The 15850-nt window shown below is 39.6% G+C and overlaps 1 protein-coding gene across 2 annotated transcripts; it reads right to left on the bottom strand.

Annotated features, from left to right (window-relative positions):
• Positions 1–3659: 3659 nt before the first annotated feature.
• Positions 3660–14880, bottom strand: LOC124279642 (arylsulfatase B-like). Of its 2 annotated transcripts, XM_046715479.1 has the most exons (5): positions 14588–14880; positions 9748–9859; positions 7595–7646; positions 4577–4680; positions 3661–4093 (listed from the first exon to the last, which is right to left on the bottom strand). In XM_046715479.1, exons 1-5 carry the CDS (start codon positions 14745–14747, stop codon positions 3910–3912), a joined length of 612 nt encoding a protein of 203 aa, XP_046571435.1. In that variant the 5' UTR covers positions 14748–14880; the 3' UTR covers positions 3661–3909. The 2 variants fall into 2 exon arrangements, 1 of the variants encoding a protein (XP_046571435.1); XR_006899430.1 differs by lacking the exons at positions 9748–9859; positions 14588–14880 and adding an exon at positions 7908–8031 and having other exon boundaries at positions 3660–4093.
• Positions 14881–15850: the final 970 nt, after the last annotated feature.

The raw sequence follows: 15850 nt of genomic DNA, 5'->3' as shown, positions 1-15850 counted from the left end.
ACAGTTGTTCGTATAACACTGGCTTTGATATAGACATGAACACAACCCACAAACATGGACTTAACTGGACCACCATGTTACCTCACAGTTGTTCGTATATAACACTGGCTTTGATATAGACATGAACAGAACCCACAAACATGGACTTAACTGGACCACCATGTTACCTCACAGTTGTTCGTATATAACACTGGCTTTGATATAGACATGAACACAACCCACAAACATGGACTTCTCATGGGATAGGATAACACGTGTCCATATTGGGCTTGTAAGCAATAAGTGATGCTTCTTTGAAATGATATATATTGGCAAAAAAAATAAAGGAACCCCTTGACTGTGAAGCATGTATAATTTAATCAGCGCAACCGTACGGTAAGTATGTCAGATATACTTAATAACGAGTGTGTCCACCAGGAGCAGCAATACATGCACGACACCTTGCAGGCATGCTGGACACCAACCGCTGAATTGTCGCCCTTGGAATCAAGTGCCACTTTTGCTGCAGTGCTCTACCTAACACATCAAGATTTGCTGGTGCAGGCTCCCTGAGACGTACTCGACGCCCTAACACACCCCACAGATGTTTGATAGGGGATAGATCTGGTGTTTTAGCCGGCCAGGGTAAAGTTGTAACCCCTTGTTGTTGCAAGAAGTTCACGGCAACACGAGCTCTGTGAGGAGGTGCATTATCGTCCTGAAAAACAAAATTTCGACCTGCCCTGTGAGCCATTGGAACCACGTGTGGCCATAAGATCTCGTCCATATACCGCTGGCCTGTCAAATTACTCCGTACAAGAATCAAATTAGTCCTCCTATTGAAAGAAATTCCTCCTCAGACCATAATAGGGCCGCCTCCATAAGAATCCTGTACCGTGGGTCTCCCATAACGCTCTCCTCGGCGTCGCCACACACGCAATCGTCCATCCGTGAATCGCAAACAAAAGCGGGATTCGTCATTAAGCATCACATGTCGCCATTGCTGGTTCCCCCTCTTCTGACTTTGCTGAGCCCACCGATAACGAAGACGTCTGTGGTTAGCTGTCATCGACACGCCTTTGAATGGACGTCTTGACTTAAGACCTCTGCTACGGAGCCTGTTTCGTACAGTAGAGTTCGAAATCCGTGTTCCTGTGGCTCTGAAGAATTCCATCTTCAAATCCGGGGCTGTGACAAATCGATTCCTCAGAGCTATAGCTCTCGTGATGTTGCCTTGTCTGGGGTGGTTTTAAGGCGTCTTCCTCGACCGGTCATCAGTTTAACGCCCCCTCTCTGACGGTAAAGGTTGATGAGACGGGAAATTACGCTTTTGGACTTCCTGAAGAATCGGGCAACACTATTCTGAGATTGTCCACCATCTATCATGCCAATGGCCTGCCATTTCTGTGCGTTTTTCAAGTACTGTCGAGGTGGCATTTTCACAAGAGATAGAGGGACACGCTTACTGTCAGTTTTATAGGCTAGGATGCACGTGTGGTGCATGATGCACGTGTATCATGGAAAGGTAATATGGTGCTGACTATCGTGTCAGCCGTAAGCGATTAAAGATCTGGGTTCGAATGCAGTCAGCTTGCAACTTTTATGTAGCATTGTGTCAACTATTCATCTACGTGGGGGTTCCCTTATTTCTTGTGCCTAGTATATTTGCACGTCCAAATGGTGTCTCATTAAACCTAGGGATGTGAATCTGTTTAAGGTCTGTTATTAAAAAAAAGTACAGTCAAAACCTTTCTGAGTATGCTGACTAAGCATCAGTACAGGTAGTACAGATAGTGATATTTAAACTGGAAAATCAAATGTTTTTACAGAATTGAATTTGGTTCTTTCATGGATTGTCAAAAGCCAAGGAAATATGTTTTTAAGAATCCACATTGTATTTATCTCAAATATTTACTGTGAATATAAACAAATTGTCTTCACTTGACTATTCAGTGTTATTGGAGGTATTGGACACAATTCTAACTAAAACAAATTCAAATTTAATTAAAGCTATTAAACTACACAATTTACAATTTTAATGCTTTTACACACATTTGTGTTTTAAGTCCACTTTTATACGTGAACAACTACAGTCCGTTTGGCTCAAAAGCGGACCGATGAATTGCAATCTAACTCGAAAACTAATAAACATAACATACTCAATGAAACGCTGATCATAATCAAAACATCATACCCACTCTGTGAGGTTTTTGCAGAATTTTTGTCCTAAAAATAATAAAGTTGTTTAACAAACTATCATTAAAATATTGACACAGTTTACTGTTTGTTACGAGGGAGGAGTGCAGAGAAAGGGACAGCCAGGTGTTCGAGAAGCACAATCACAGACAAAGTTATTTATTCATTAACCTGTGCTGTGCCGTCTCCATCCTTTCCCGCACACTTGGCTGTCCCTTTCTTTGCACTCTTTTCTCTGCATGTTTTCGAGTTAGATTGCAATTCATCGGTCCGCTTTTGAGCCAAACGGACTATAAGTTGCTTTTATGCAACATTTCTATTCTAAATAACCGTATTGGAATTGAAACATTATGACATGTTGCTACATTGAGGTACGGCACACAACTTACCACCTCCGTGGTGTAGTGGTTAGAGCGTCCGCCCGGATAGAGGAAGGTCGCGGGTTCGATCCCCGGCCGCGTCATACCAAAAGACGTTAAAATATGGTACTTGTTGGTCCCTGCCTGGCGCTCGGCATTAATGGGTACAAGGACTGGTTGGCTCGGAGTCGGTATAATGTGTCTGAGTGGGGTATTCATGCTTTACTGCGGCATGGTATCTCAGTGGGCTGGCACTATAAAACCAGCTTCAGTCTGGGCTAGTACAAGCAGCCGCACATACACATCACACGCATGCACGTCGTCATATGAGCGAAATATTCTCAAGCACGACGTTAAACCCAATTTCACCTCACCTCACAACACACAACTAAACTCCAAAACATACACGAAATCACATGTCCCGTTCAATGTGCACGTGAAAATCAATGTTTTCATGTCCACAGTTAAATGTCTTCGGGTGCGTTTTGGCGCACTGTTTTCGTTGCTGCGTTTTATCACACAGTTCTCCTGTTCAATTATGACTGACTGGCTGACTTTGTTTAGCTTAACGCCGCTTTTAGAAAAATTCCAGCAATATCACGGCGGGGGAATGTGCCCATGAGGGGATTCGAACCCGGGTCTTCAGCGTGACGATGTCCAATTATGGTTGATCTTTAACAAAGATTTGATGGTATTTCCCCCAATCTTTTCACTGTGTGCATCCTACCAATGCTACCACGCACTAACTTAACTAGTGTGCCCTGAATCCACAAGTCTAGAAAATGTACCAATGAAGAAAGTCTCACTCCTTTTCACTATGAACTGAAAATATATTCATTTCAGAGACTAGTTGTTAGTCTATGACTTAACCTACTCTGACAGAAATTCTATTTTTTGGCATATTTTTTATTCCTGTAAAGATGTTTTGTGATAGAGAAGCATTGTATGGGACATGAGAGATAAATACTAAGAAAATAATTAAGAAAAAAGAAAAGAAAGAAAGAAAGAAAGGCATGATTAAATCAACAAATAAGTCAATAAATAAGTAAATAACTAAGTAAAAAAATAAATAAATAAAATGTAAAACAAAAAGATATTTCATTCTTTCACACAATCATACCAATGCATATATACCCAATAAGTGATTAAATCATTTTTTCATTAATTAAGTTTCGATACTTTGCCCAATTCCTTTCAAAATCATTAAGCATGGCTTTTTACAATACAGCGGGTTTCTCTTCTTATTAGGCCCATCATTGGCATATGCTTCGTCAGCATCTATAATGATTTCAATTTTGAAGTTCTATCCCATACGGTTGAGGGTTGCTCACGATAGTTTGGTCCATATTTGAATAACTGACGAAAGTTGTGCAACTCACGCATAAAACCGGCAAAGTGAAAACCAACAATTGTGCAACTCACACGGTGCAACTCTCACGGTGCAACTCAACTCACATGTTTTGGAGTAGTAGTCCAGAGCCCCCGAGTAGTAACCGAAGAAGGAGTCGAACCCACGGTAGGTGGGAGTACACGCCCACTTGCAGAACCCAAGGTGCCATCTGAGGAATGGACGTTGTCCGTGACAGTTGGTTGGTTGGTTTGTCGTTTAACGCCGCACTCAGCAATATTCCAGCTATATGGCGGCAGTCTGTAAATACTCGAGTCTGGACAAGACGATCCAGTGATCAACAGCATGAGCATCGATCTATGCAACTGGGATACGATAACATGTGTCAACCAAGTCGGCGAGCCTGACCACTCGATCCCGTTAGTCGCCTCTTACAACAAGCACGGGTTACTGAAGATCAGTTCTAACCCGGATCTTCACGGGTCTCTCCGGGACAGAGTACCAGCATGACGTAACAGTCAGAGTTAAGTTAACATACTGAGCAGAAACATTTCGAGACGAAACAAAAACTATTTCGAACATTTGCAAAACTGACAAAACGTAGAGTCCACCGGAAGTACATTGACCAGTATGGTCGTTGTGTGCTTGATCTGAGATGACCAGTAAATGACCACTTGTTAGTCACGTGTCTTACTTGCCCACCAGGTGTGTGGAGTAGCCGTGCTGTCGGAGATCCTCGCTCATTAGCCGGTGTTGCGTGGGGAGGCAGGCGTTGTCAGTCGAAAATAGAACGCCGTGCTGGAACCCACGGATGTAATATTTGTATGGAATACTGTAAGGGACATTTTCATGATCCGGCATCTTCCATTGTAGTTCTCTTCGAAAGGTTGAGATCGTGAATGTCCCTTGCAGTATTCAATATACGTTTACTGATGTGAAGTGAAACAAAAGCTAACCATGCTGAAACATCTATACTCTTAAAAAAAAGTAGGGGAACCTGAACTTTCAATTTGGATAGGAAATATACTGAGTCAAAAAAGAAACTTCACAAAATGTAATTTGAAATATAATTAATATTTTTTCTCTGATGATACATCTATGTATCCGAAATGGGATCGCTATCTGTCGACTCTAGAAAAACGTTAGCAAAACCCACTCAAACCCATCCATTCGTCGTGCAAATGACGTTAGTGCCAAATCAGGTTTTGCACGTGCAGTCGATCACGTGATCTTCGCATCGAAGATTTCTTCCTATGCACGTGTTTGCATTGGCCTCAAGAATTGATAAAACACATTTAAACCACAGTTCTAACGGTACTTGAAATGCCACGATTGTCAAATGTGCAACGTGAACGTGCCGTTGGCATGTTGCAAGCGGGAAGATCAGTTATTGACGTCGCAAGAGCAATGGGATGCAGCCGTCGTACTGTGTATGACTTGCGAGGTCGTTTACAACAAACTGGCACCACTTCTGATCGCCCAAGGTCGGGTCGTCCACGTGTGACGTCACGAGCAGAAGACCGTCAAATCGTCCTACGTCACCTACGTGACAGATTTCTGCCGGCTACACGAACCAGGGCTGAGATGTTTAGAGGTCGACTGTCCTCACAAACCATTCGAAATCGGTTGCGGGCTGCCAATCTCCGTTCTCGACGTCCATATCGTGGGCCAATATTGACGCCGTTTCATCAACGTCAACGTCTGCTGTGGGCCCAACGTCACCTCCGATGGACCCAGAGACACTGGAATCGAGTCGTCTTTAGCGATGAATCCAGGTTTACCCTCATATTCGCAGACGGCAGGCATAGAGTCTGGAGACGACGAACGGTATGCCCAATGTTGTGTACAGGAAGTCGACAGATTCGGGGGCGGAAGTTGCATGGTGTGGGGTGCTTTCTGTGGGAACAACCGTTCCCGATTTCTGGTCTTCCGTGGAAACCTCACAGCTGCTGCTTACCGCGACCAGGTGCTCACCCCTTAACTCGTTCCTTTCATGGCGGCTCATGGCCCAGGTCTACAGTTCCAGCATGATAATGCTCGGCCGCATACCGCGATGTTGACACGAAATTTCCTTCAAAACGCTGGAATGAACGTCATGGACTGGCCATCGAGGTCCCCTGACCTTAATCCAATAGAGCACGTTTGGGATGCACTAGGGAGAAGGCTTCGTGGTCTTAGAAACCAACCTCAGAATTTGCAGGAACTTGGCGCTGCTTGCAAGAGCAATGGCGCAGAATCCCCAACCACGTGTTCACTAGCATCAGGCAGTCGATGAGGAGACATTGTTTGGCAGTGGTGAATGCGCGGGGCGGCCATACACAATATTGAACTGAGAAATTTCGCATTTTTATTCTTGTGACTTGACATTCTGTATACCCATGTTTTGGAACGGCTGTGTAGCCTAATGGACCTGATTATGGCACCGTCAGTGTATCGAGTACATCACACAGATCTCAGCAATTAAATAATAACAATTTAACCATCTTACCATCTCTTGTTCTTTTATAGTGCCCTGAAGAAAGAATGTGATGTTTCTTTTTTGACTCAGTATATAAGCATTAACACCCTTTCTAAAGACAGACATCTAATGAAGACACCAATATTTCTCTTTATCACCACCCTTAAACACGCCACATGGGGTGCACGTGCACAAAGCAGTAGCCCCATACACGTGCATGGGGTGTCATTCTTGATTTTGACGATTTTCAAGAATGTTGACAAATCACTGTAGACCATTAATTTTGACAATTATCTTGCATCACACAGTTGTTAGTGTTTGTTTCTAGCCAGGTTTTTGTTTTGTTTTTGTTTTATGGGTTTTTTAAATGAAAATCGTACACACGTAAATGTATAATACCCCAATCATCTTTCAAGGGCGATTACTGTACAAACGACTATGGTCATAAGGCAGTGCAAGTGGTGATGCACTCTAACAACATTCACTATTGTCATAACAACATTGATTGACTCCGATTTTATCAATCGTAAATGAAGTTCCCTTACTTTTTATGAAGAGTATATTTCCATAAGTAAGCAACTTTAAAAATACCGATATCTACACAGGCAACACATTGTTAAAAGCATCTTGGATATCATTTATTGGAGAGAATTATTTTCACAGGTTAGGCACAAGATGGTTTCAGAGAGGGGTAATCCAATATAGGCGATACGTCACTGTTACGTTCTCTGATCAAAAGTCATTTATCCTTTGAGGTACATTTATCCTTTGAGGGACATTGTATGGGAATTGTGGTAATTAACTCATAGCAAACTCTGGGTTCCTATTAGCTCTAGAGGAACTAGCAGAATATTACCGGTAAATTAGGTGAAAAAAAAGCGCAACAGTATTCTACTGACTGAATGCAAGTGAGGTGGCATACAAGGGTGTATGGTAAGACCCATTCTCTTTACTTACTAAACTGGCGAAAGTGTGAAGGCGGCATATATTTGCACTCAGATATTGTTGAAATATCTTTCATTCTTTGCTGATGATACTGTTATGATTTCGAGTCCAGTCCATTACACCATCATATGTTTAAGTACTGAATTAGTTGCATTTATAAAACGGACGAGGACGCCAAACGTGAGGATGGTTTTATAGAGACGTGATTTGGATATTATTACAGAGGATATATTTTCTACTATGAATTTCGTCCATGTGAGGCTCATCAAAATAGGGTTTATGAATAAACAAACAAACGAAATATCCTACCTGCATTCCCGTCTTGAATGGGTATCTGCCAGTCATTAGAGCTGATCTTGTTCTGGAAACAGTATGTCTTGTAAATATCATGATCACCATTATATTTAGGACTGGTTCCACTTGATCCAACACACTACATCACTGTACTTACGGTGTACAGATAGATTGTATATAGGACTGGTTCAACTCTCTACATCACTGTGCTTACGGTGTACATATAGATTGTATATAGGACTGGTTCAACTCACTACATCACTGTACTTACGGTGTACAGTTAGATTGTATATAGGACTGGTTCAACTCTCTACATAACTGTACTTACGGTGTACAGTTAGATTGTATATAGGACTGGTTCAATTCTCTACATCACTGTACTTACGGTGTACAGATAGATTGTGTATAGGACTGGTTCAACTCTCTACATCACTGTACTTACGGTGTACATATAGATTGTGTATAGGACTGGTTCAACTCTCTACATCACTGTACTTATGGTGTACAGATAGATTGTATATAGGACTGGTTCAACTCTCTACATCACTGTACTTACGGTGTACAGATAGATTGTGTATAGGACTGGTTCAACTCTCTACATCAGTGTACTTACGGTGTACAGTTAGATTGTATATAGGTCTGGTTCAACTATCTACATCACTGTACTTACGGTGTACAGATAGATTGTGTATAGGACTGGTTCAACTCTCTACATCAGTGTACTTACGGTGTACAGTTAGATTGTATATAGGTCTGGTTCAACTCACTACATCATTGTACTTACGGTGTACAGATAGATTGTGTATAGGACTGGTTCAACTCTCTACAGCACTGTACTTACGGTGTACAGATAGATTGTGTATAGGACTGGTTCAACTCTCTACATCACTGTACTTACGGTGTACAGATAGATTGTGTATAGGACTGGTTCAACTCTCTACAGCACTGTACTTACGGTGTACAGATAGATTGTGTATAGGACTGGTTCAACTCTCTACATCACTGTACTTACGGTGTACATATAGATTGTGTATCGGACTGGTTCAACTCTCTACATCACTGTACTTACGGTGAACAGATAGATTGTGTGTATAGGACTGGTTCAACTCTCTACATCACTGTACTTACGGTGTACAGATAGATTGTGTGTAGGACTGGTTCAACTCTCTACATCGCTGTACTTACAGTGTACAGTTAGATTGTGTATAGGACTGGTTCAACTCTCTACATCGCTGTACTTACGGTGTACATATAGATTGTGTATAGGACTGGTTCAACTCTCTACATCACTGTACTTACGGTGAACAGATAGATTGTGTGTATAGGACTGGTTCAACTCTCTACATCACTGTACTTACGGTGTACAGATAGATTGTGTATAGGACTGGTTCAACTCTCTACATCGCTGTACTTACGGTGTACAGATAGATTGTGTATAGGACTGGTTCAACTCTCTACATCGCTGTACTTACGGTGTACATATAGATTGTGTATAGGACTGGTTCAACTCTCTACATCACTGTACTTACGGTGTACAGATAGATTGTGTATAGGACTGGTTCAACTCTCTACATCGCTGTACTTACGGTGTACATATAGATTGTGTATAGGACTGGTTCAACTCTCTACATCGCTGTACTTACAGTGTACAGTTAGATTGTGTATAGGACTGGTTCAACTCTCTACATCGCTGTACTTACGGTGTACTGATAGATTGTGTATAGGACTGGTTCAACTCTCTACATCGCTGTACTTACAGTGTACAGTTAGATTGTGTATAGGACTGGTTCAACTCTCTACATCGCTGTACTTACGGTGTACAGATAGTGTATAGATAGATTGTGTATAGGACTGGTTCAACTCTCTACATCGCTGTACTTACGGTGTACAGATAGATTGTGTATAGGACTGGTTCAACTCTCTACATCGCTGTACTTACAGTGTACAGTTAGATTGTGTATAGGACTGGTTCAACTCTCTACATCGCTGTACTTACGGTGTACTGATAGATTGTGTATAGGACTGGTTCAACTCTCTACATCGCTGTACTTACGGTGTACAGATAGATTGTGTATAGGACTGGTTCAACTACTCTACGTCGCTGTACTTACGGTGTACTGATAGATTGTGTATAGGACTGATTCAACTCTCTACATCACTGTACTTACGGCGTACATATAGATTGGGTATAGGACTGGTTCAACTTGATGCCTTGTGTTGCTAGGCGGTCGATGTTTGGCGTCTTCATGTCGGGGTTGTGGTAGCCAATATCGTTCCATCCTACAGGAGATAATATAGTAATAATATATTCAGTTGTGTTCCATCCTACGTGACATTATACACACACTGTATTAATCATAATGTACTAATGTACTAATGATAAGTACGAAATGACGCTTTACGGTAAATAGTTGATGACGGTGAGAACGATGTGGTTTAGAGTTGCCATCCTTGAATATCAACTTTTTTGCAAGGGGATGGTTATCAAAATGTGGCACGACGGCCGCAACCCGTACTTTCTATTGAAAAGGATGACCATTGAGCGTCCCAGGTACTAAAATATTATTCAGCTGCACGGATCATCTCCTGGTGATATGCGTCGTTACGACGTCTCCATACACGACAACGGCAATCGGTAACAAGTAGAAGATAGCAACCGACATGGTCATAGGATAGTGTCTTCCTCGGTCTTCCATATCTACACATGGGGGTCACGTGGACATGTTTTCTTCAACTAATTGATACTCACCTAAATCATCAGTCAGTATAAGATACTCACCGAAATCATCAGTCAGTATAAGATACTCACCTAAATTATCAGCCAGTATAAGATACTCACCGAAATCATCAGCCAGTATAAGATACTCACCTAAATCATCAGTAAGTATAAGATACTCACCTAAATCATCAGCCAGTATAAGATACTCACCTAAATCATCAGCCAGTATAAGATACTCACCTAAATCATCAGCCAGTATAAGATACTCACCTAAATCATCAGCCAGTATAAGATACTCACCTAAATCATCAGGCAGTATAAGATACTCACAAGCAGTAAATCATCAGTCCAGTATAAGATACTCACCTAAATCATCAGTCAGTATAAGATACTCACCTAAATCATCAGTCAGTATAAGATACTCACCTAAATCATCAGCCAGTATAAGATACTCACCTAAATCATCAGCCAGTATAAGATACTCACCTAAATCATCAGTCAGTATAAGATACTCACCTAAATCATCAACCAGTATAAGATACTCACCTAAATCATCAGTATAAGATACTCAGTATAAATCATCAAATCATATAAGATACTCACCTAAATCATCAGTCAGTATAAGATACTCACCTCAAATCATCATCAGCCAGTATAAGATACTCACCTAAATCATCAGTCAGTATAAGATATAAATCATCAGTCAGTATAAGATACTCACCTAAATCATCAACCAGTATAAGATACTCACCTAAATCATCAGTCAGTATAAGATACTCACCTAAATCATCAAGTATAAGATACTCACCTAAATCATCAGTCAGTATAAGATACTCACCTAAATCATCAGTCAGTATAAGATACTCACCTAAATCATATAAGATACTTACTGACCGAAATCATCATCAGTCAGTATAAGATACTCCTAAATCATCAAGTATAAGATCACCTAAATCATCAACCATATAAGATACTCACCTAAATCATCAAGCCAGTATAAGATACTCACCTAAATCATCAAGCAGTATAAGATACTCACCTAAATCATCAGTCAGTATAAGATACTCACCTAAATCATCAAGCAGTATAAGATACTCACCTAAATCATCAGCACCTTAAATCAGTATAAGATACTCACCTAAATCATCAGTCAGTATATAGATACTCACCTAAATCATCAGTCACCTAACCTATCATCAAGCAGTATAAGATATCACCTCTAATCAAGCAGTATAAGATACTAAATCCTAAATCATCATCAGTCAGTATAAGATACTCACCTAAATCATCAAATCATCAAGCAGTATAAGATACTCAAATCATCAGTCAGTAAATACTCATCATCAGTCAGTATAAGATACTCACCTAAATCATCAGTCAGTATAAGATACTCACCTAAATCATCAGTCAGTATAAGATACTCACCTAAATCATCAGTCAGTATAAGATACTCACCTAAATCATCAGTCAGTATAAGATACTCACCTCAAAATCATCAGTCAGTATAAGATACTCAGTATAAGATACTAAATCATCAAGCAGTATAAGATACTCACCTAAATCATCAGTCAGTATAAGATACTCACCTAAATCATCAGTCAGTATAAGATACTCACCTAAATCATCAGTCAGTATAAGATACTCACCTAAATCATCAGTCAGTATAAGATACTCAAATCATCAGTCAGTATAAGATCATCATCAGTCAGTATAAGATACTCACCTAAATCATCAGTCAGTATAAGATACTCACCTAAATCATCAGTCAGTATAAGATACTCACCTAAATCATCAGTCAGTATAAGATACTCACCTAAATCATCAGTCAGTATAAGATACTCACCTAAATCATCAGTCAGTATAAGATACTCACCTAAATCATCAGTCAGTATAAGATATCACCTAAATCATCAGTCAGTAAATACTCATCATCAAGCAGTATAAGATACTCACCTAAATCATCAAGTCAGTATAAGATACTCAAATCATCTAATAAGATCATCATCAAAGCAGTATAAGATACTCACCTAAATCATCAGTCAGTATAAGATAGATACTCACCTCACCTAAAAGATCATCACCTAAATCAGTATAAGATACTCACCTAAATCATCAGTCAGTATAAGATACTCACCTAAATCATCAAGCAGTATAAGATACTCACCTAAATCATCAAGCAGTATAAGATACTCACCTAAATCATCAGTCAGTATAAGATACTCACCTAAATCATCAGTCAGTATAAGATACTCACCTAAATCATCAGTCAGTATAAGATACTCAACTAAATCATCAAGCAGTATAAGATACTCAACTAAATCATCAAGCAGTATAAGATACTCAACTAAATCATCAGTCAGTATAAGATACTCACCTAAATCATCAGTCAGTATAAGATACTCACCTAAATCATCAGTCAGTATAAGATATTCACCTAAATCAGTCAGTATAAGATGCTCACCTAAATCAGTCAGTATAAGATGCTCACCTAAATCATCAGTCAGTATAAGATACTCACCTAAATCATCAGTCAGTATAAGATACTCACCTAAATCATCAGTCAGTATAAGATATTCACCTAAATCATCAACCAGTATAAGATACTCAACTAAATCATCAGTCAGTATAAGATACTCACCGAAATCATCAACCAGTATAAGATACTCACCGAAATCATCAACCAGTATAAGATACTCAACTAAATCATCAGTCAGTATAAGATACTCACCGAAATCATCAGCCAGTATAAGATACTCACCTAAATCATGAAGCAGTATAAGATACTCACCTAAATCATCAGTCAGTATAAGATACTCACCTAAATCATCAAGCAGAATAAGATACTCAACGAAATCATCAGCCAGTATAAGATACTCAACTAAATCATCAGTCAGTATAAGATACTCAACTAAATCATCAAGCAGTATAAGATACTCACCTAAATCATCAGTCAGTATAAGATACTCACCTAAATCATCAAGCAGAATAAGATACTCAACGAAATCATCAGTCAGTATAAGATACTATAAGATACTCAACTAAATCATCAAGCAGTATAAGATACTCACCGAAATCATCAGTCAGTATAAGATACTCACCGAAATCATCAAGCAGTGTAAGATACTCACCGAAATCATCAGTCAGTATAAGATACTCACCGAAATCATCAGTCAGTATAAGATACTCACCTTAATCATCAACCAGTATAAGATACCCACCTAAATCATCAGTCAGTATAAGATACTCACCTAAATCATCAGCCAGTATAAGATATTCACCTAAATCAGTCAGTATAAGATACTCACCTAAATCAGTCAGTATAAGATGCTCACCTAAATCATCAGTCAGTATAAGATATTCAACTAAATCAGTCAGTATAAGATACTCACCTAAATCAGTCAGTATAAGATACTCACCTAAATCATCAGCCAGTATAAGATATTCACCTAAATCAGTCAGTATAAGATACTCACCTAAATCAGTCAGTATAAGATACTCAACTAAATCATCAGTCAGTATAAGATACTCAACTAAATCATCAGTCAGTATAAGATACTCACCGAAATCATCAAGCAGTATAAGATACTCACCGAAATCATCAGTCAGTATAAGATACTCACCGAAATCATCAGTCAGTATAAGATACTCACCGAAATCATCAACCAGTATAAGATACCCACCTAAATCATCAGTCAGTATAAGATACTCACCTAAATCATCAGCCAGTATAAGATATTCACCTAAATCAGTCAGTATAAGATACTCACCTAAATCAGTCAGTATAAGATGCTCACCTAAATCATCAGCCAGTATAAGATATTCACCTAAATCAGTCAGTATAAGATACTCACCTAAATCAGTCAGTATAAGATGCTCACCTAAATCATCAGTCAGTATAAGATACTCACCTAAATCAGTCAGTATAAGATACTCACCTAAATCAGTCAGTATAAGATACTCACCTAAATCAGCCAGTATAAAATACTCACCTTAATCATCAGCCAGTATAAGATACTCACCTAAATCATCAGTCAGTATAAGATACTCACCTAAATCATCAACCAGTATAAGATACTCACCTAAATCATCATCCAGAATAATATACTCACCTAAATCATCAGTCAGTATAAGATCCTCACCTAAATCATCAACCAGTATAAGATACTCACCTAAACCATCAGCCAGTATAAGATACTCACCTAAATCATCAGCAAGAATAAAATACTCACATAAATCATCAGTCAGTATAAGATACTCACCTAAATCATCAGCCAGAATAAAATACTCACCTAAATCATCAGCCAGTATGAGCACAATGTTTGGTTTCACGTGATCCTCACCCCCAGCTGCAGCTGAAAGTAACATCTGGCTGAAGACCCATATACAGCTGTAGATCTCACTCAGCCATCTTGCCATAGAATCCCTTCTCACACGGGGTCCCGCTGACATGTGAAGACGGTGACTGTATACCCACCAACAACGGCTACGTTACACGGTGAGGCTACAGCGACGAAGTAGTGACGCTTCCACAAACAGCACTTAACGACACAGTTCCACATAAACAGCTCAAAACGAACAAGCAGCATGACATAGTTGCTCAATACACACACACAAGTATTAATGATTGTATCTGATGTATAACAAATGATATAAGCGCCATATGTGTATCATAGCACATTTGAAATGTAACTCATTACGCGCAGTAGCTATATAAAGAGTTCAACGTTATTAATACAAAATCCCTTTGTGGATCACAATTTGTTTGGGAGACATCTGTGGCCAGTAATATATAAACTCGCAATAATGAATATATGTGTATATTGAATTTAATACACCCAGATCGTATCTGTGTAAATTGTGCGATAGTGTTATGTGGAGTGTAGATATGATACATATCAAGATCGACATATGTTTTTGGGGAGTGAAATGCATATTAAACAACGAAACGTGTTGATATTTTTATATGTAGGTAGTCTTACTAGTTCTCAAGCTGTATACTATTAAAAAACGTTGAGGATATTCCATATAGGGGTGATATTATTAGGGAACCAAGTTGTATGATTGTATTGTAAGGTCTTCAGGCCCACATAACACGCAACACAGATGTACAAATAAGAGACGTTTACTTGACGAAGACAAAGACGAGACTGACTTCAATTGAGAAACAATCACACGACACAGTTGACGAGTCCACGTGCGGGCGCACGCTATTGATGGATGCGTTCGTGCGATGCTGTCCAAATACCGGGAACAACCTCACATCCCTCCCCCTCTTAAGAAAGGTCTCACACGACTTGATCAGCACTAACGACGACTGTTTCTCTCCATGAACGATCAGATGACTTGACTTGTAGGAACTCACACTTGGATACCACAAATCCGGACTTGAAATGTTGTTTCTTGAACTTGTGTCCTCCTAATATTTTGACTGCAACACGATCACCAACATTAAACATCCTTGACACTCTTTGTGATGTCTGCTCCTGACGATGTAATTTAGCCGACGTATGGGATTCGACACACATATCCCACACCTCTACACAGCTGTCCAT

Source organism: Haliotis rubra, unplaced genomic scaffold (genome assembly GCF_003918875.1).
Source record: "Haliotis rubra isolate DU_JTF1 unplaced genomic scaffold, ASM391887v1 Scf254, whole genome shotgun sequence".
Taxonomy (NCBI): domain Eukaryota; kingdom Metazoa; phylum Mollusca; class Gastropoda; order Lepetellida; family Haliotidae; genus Haliotis; species Haliotis rubra.
This window is presented reverse-complemented; position numbering and strand designations above follow the sequence as displayed.

Bases quoted from the DNA above. Each gene is read 5' to 3' on its own strand.
- LOC124279642 (XM_046715479.1), bottom strand. From the start codon at position 14,747: ATGTCAGCGGGACCCCGTGTGAGAAGGGATTCTATGGCAAGATGGCTG. The intron at 9,860-14,587 runs GTGAGTATTTTA...TATCTCCTGTAG, and splicing joins CATACTGGCTGATGATTTAG to GATGGAACGATATTGGCTAC. The intron at 4,681-7,594 runs GTAGGATATTTC...CGTGGGTTCCAG, and splicing joins CATTCAAGACGGGAATGCAG to CACGGCGTTCTATTTTCGAC.